General features: G+C 40.4%; 1 protein-coding gene across 1 annotated transcript in view; it reads right to left on the reverse strand.

Annotated features, from left to right (window-relative positions):
- The window catches only part of LOC102293672 (sickle tail protein homolog), a gene marked incomplete in the record, with an annotated part of 115,846 nt that extends 113,556 nt beyond the window's left edge, over positions 1-2,290 (reverse strand). Inside the window, 1 exon segment of the mRNA XM_042216064.1 lies at positions 1,591-2,290. Coding sequence (XP_042071998.1) covers positions 1,591-1,840 — 250 coding nt within the window.
- Positions 2,291-3,966: the final 1,676 nt, after the last annotated feature.

Below are 3,966 nucleotides of genomic sequence, written 5' to 3' on the forward strand. Positions count from 1 at the left end.
CTTAAACTTACTTACTTACTTAGCACTTTCAGAAAGACATCTACTGTGATGAAATCTATTCTCTACTACTGTGTAATCAATTATTGTAAATGTAAATGTTATCAGGAAATGATCAGACAAAAGAGGTTTTCAGGAAAACTGCTCAGTTTCTATGCCACATGTCAGCATAAGATCCAGAGTGTTACTGAAGTGGGTTGGGCCTTTTTACATTTTGAAAGAAACCAATTGAGTCTAATACTGATTAAATCTGTTTCGAGGCTGTCTTTTTTAGTATTTACATGGATGGTAAAATCACCTACAATAATTATTTTATCTGAGCTGAGCACTAAATCAGATAAAAAGTCTGAGAAATCAGTGTAGTGGTAGATTGCAACCACTGTTTGGATTTAAGGAAATAGGATTATTTTCTTTGAATAGCACTGAGGTAAAGTCTAACGTGGAGCAGCTTAAGTATATCAGGGTCTTGTTCACAAGACGAGTTCAGCCATCCAGGAGTCCCTCAGACTACAGCCGATACTCCTCCAGACGAAAGGAACGAGTTGAAATGGTTCGGGCATCTGAGACAGATCCCTCCTGGGCACCTCCTGAGTGAGGTGTTCCAGGCATGAGCTAATAGTAAATAGATAACTATAGTTATATCATCATTTTACAATTCAATTGCCAGAAAGGAGTGCAAAGAAATGAAGAGTGTAGTAAGAGGCTTGGAGTGATATGAAATATTTCACAAAATATATTTGATTTTTCATTCAGTATGACCTGTAATTAAGGCAATGAACACTGCAGCATGTTTACAGAGGTCAAGAAAAAAAAAGTGTTTTTTCAGTTACAGCTATTTACACATGAGTGAAATTATTAGAAACACGAAAATACATGTGTATGAGGGAGGCATGGGGAGAGATGAACATGCAAGGAGTAGATATATTGAAGGCAGATACGTGCGATTAGCCATCCAAAGCAACAGATACTGCACAGGAGAGTTGAAGAAGAGAGTGCAGACAGGATAGAACGGACCAGTGTCAGCGGGGATTTTGTGACAGATGGAGAGCAGCAAGAGTGAAAGGGAAGGTTCACGAGATGGTAAAGAGACCTGCTATGATGTATGGAGATGGTGGTACTGACAAAAAGACAGGAGGCTGAACTGGAGGTGGTGGTGGTGTAGGTGGAGTTGACGACGTTGAGATTTTTATTGAGAGTCACCGGAGTTGACAAAATTAGAAGTGAAATCAGAAAAGCTAGAGAGGCAAGGTTGAAATGATTTGGCCATACAACAGAGGGATGGTTGATATATTGGATGTTGAAAATAGAGTGCCAGGAAGGTGGAAAAGAGGAAGACCTCAGAGGAGATTCATGGATGTAGCGAAAGAGGACATGTAGATGGTTGGTAAAATACATTATGGATAAAGTCACTGCGTTTTTCAATTTAAAACCAGTTTTGTGACAGCAGCTGTGCTGGAAGATTGTTTTTCTGTTTTCTACTTCTGAAATATATCTGGAGAATAACTTTTGTTACATTTTGTTATTAAAGCATTCAGTTAGATTAACAGAGGGAAGACTTCCTACCCTTGCTGGAGGTTATTCTTGTACACTTACTGAGCTTGTCCTCATGGGCTGAAGTTTGTGTCCTGCCATTTGACCTTTGCCCTAATCCAGATGAGGAAGTCTGGTTTTGACTTTGCACTGGAGTGGGTCTCTGGACCAGGTTGCTCTCACTGCCTGCCCTCATCAGCCTCTCTCCAATCCGCAGCATGCACGAGCGATTGAACTGCTGTTCTTTTCTTAAGCTGGGACTTCTAGAACCTGCTGATCCAGGTTGACCAAGATGGGTGGAGGACTTTGGCATCTTTGCTGCTGAGCAGAATATTACTTCTATACTCCAGGGTTCGTCCTTATCTTCTTCCAGAGTTTTGGCTTCTTCAAGTTTTGTCTTCAAAAAGTCATTTATGCTGTTTGAAAAAAAAACTGAAGAAAGCTGTCACAGTCTCCTTCCTGTGTGTCCGTTTTTTTTTTGTTTTTTTTTAGGGATTGAAAATGTTTTGGTTTTGTCAGGTTGTCTCTTTAGTTCATGTTATCCTCCACCTCTGTGGGCTTCTGTTTGTCCAGCTCCACTCCGCTGTTCTTCAATCTTGGATCAGTTTGAGTTTTCTTAATCCCTTTTCAGCTCTTGTTATCTGTGTACTGCAGATCTGTCCCTGTGTTAACAGTAGCAATCATTGTGAAAAGCTGTGGCTGCTCACAGAGTGTGAAGCCATTTTTCTCTATAGTTTCCCCTCTGCTGCTGTCTCTCTGCCAGCACTGTGCTCTGTGTGTGAGCCTCAAGTCCTCGGGCATAGCACACTAGCTCTCTCGCTTTTCCTTTCTCTGTTTTTACTCTCTCTCTCTCTGCCACTTTCTTCTCTGACCTATTCCCACTATGAATTCTGTTGTTTCCCTATTAAAATTTTTCAGCTTTCACTTCCTTCCACTGTCAGGACTCAGCCGTGTTTGCTGAATACTATGCTCTTCTCAAGACACTTTGCTCTTTTCACTTTCTAACAGACTGATGTATGTTGATATCTCAATTCCCACATTAACCAGACATTATTCCTTTTTGTTCATTTCAACACTTTTTCCACTTGCTTCTAACATTGATGAATACAATATCCAACTTCTTATATCCATGTTTCATTACGTCACCTTTTGGAACATTTCTGTAACAAACAGCAATGACACTTAAGTTTATTCAATTCAATTTTATATAGTGCCAAATTAAAATAACAGTTGCCTCATGGCACTTTATATTGTATGGTAAAGACACTACAAAAATACAAAGAAAACAGAGAAAACCCAAACAGTCATATCACCCCCCTGAGCAATAGTGGGAAGGAAAAACTCCCTTATAACAGGAATAAGCATCCTACAGAACCAGTCTCAGGGAGGGGCGCACATCTGTGCGACTGGTTTGGGGTGAGGAGAGAAAGACAGAACAAAGAGATGCTGTAAAAGAGAGACCAAGATTAATAATGACTAATGATTAGAGGCAGAGTGGTATTGGCATGATTATGATAGGACTTAATTGAGCAGTCATGTAGGAATATCTAAAAGGCATGTGGATGGTTTGGAAGAAGTTAGTTAACTCAGAAAGATCAATTACCTTCACCTTCAATACCCTCGATTTCCTCTACGTAACAGAGACCTGGGTGAATATCAGGGAGTCCAGCATCTTTTCTTACCGCCTATCTGTGCTTATTTTAATTCTTCCCGGACTTTAGGCTGAGGCGGAAGAATAGCGACTGTTTTTCTGAATATATACATATAACATCCATATGACATTTCAAATGCTAGAGGACTGTGGGTACCGTGAAAGATGCCAAAATAAAGTATCTGTTAAATATCATTTTGTTAAACTGTTAGACCTTGTGTTTTATTTAATACGGTTGATGTTGTTCTAAATGTTCCTCAGTCTGACGGTATGGAACGTTCCTCTGAAGCATGTGGGAAAAATTTCTTTGTGGAAAAGGTGAATGATGCCAGGGCTCAGATGACACCACCTGCTCTTGACCCTTCAGTCCCTGTTCCTTCCTCTGCTACTTTCTACCAGTTTGAGTCTGTAGTTTTCTCTTTATTGTACAAGTGTAATAGGGGATTAACAAATGTTATTCAAAGGAGGGAAACCCTCCAAAAAATGGACGGAGCAGTGGAGCAGCCAAGGGAATAGAACAGTATAAAAACTGTATCACTAAAATATAATTTATTACACAAAAACCGTTTAAAAGATTAAAAGCAATTAAAACAACCCTGGCCAGGGAGAACACACAATAAAAACCAATAAAACATAAACACACTAAAAGTCCAGTGGTGTCAGCCACGGAATTAAAATCCAGTCAATCGGAGCGGGGCAAGGAAAACCCGGCAGCGTCTTCGGCCGTCCTGTCAATCTCTCCGCTCCGAGGTGCTGTAAAGAGAGGGTCACCGCAGCGTTCTCTGGCC

Source organism: Haplochromis burtoni, unplaced genomic scaffold (assembly GCF_018398535.1).
Source record: "Haplochromis burtoni strain Fernald_Lab_line unplaced genomic scaffold, NCSU_Asbu1 Contig_912, whole genome shotgun sequence".
Lineage (NCBI taxonomy): Eukaryota > Metazoa > Chordata > Actinopteri > Cichliformes > Cichlidae > Haplochromis > Haplochromis burtoni.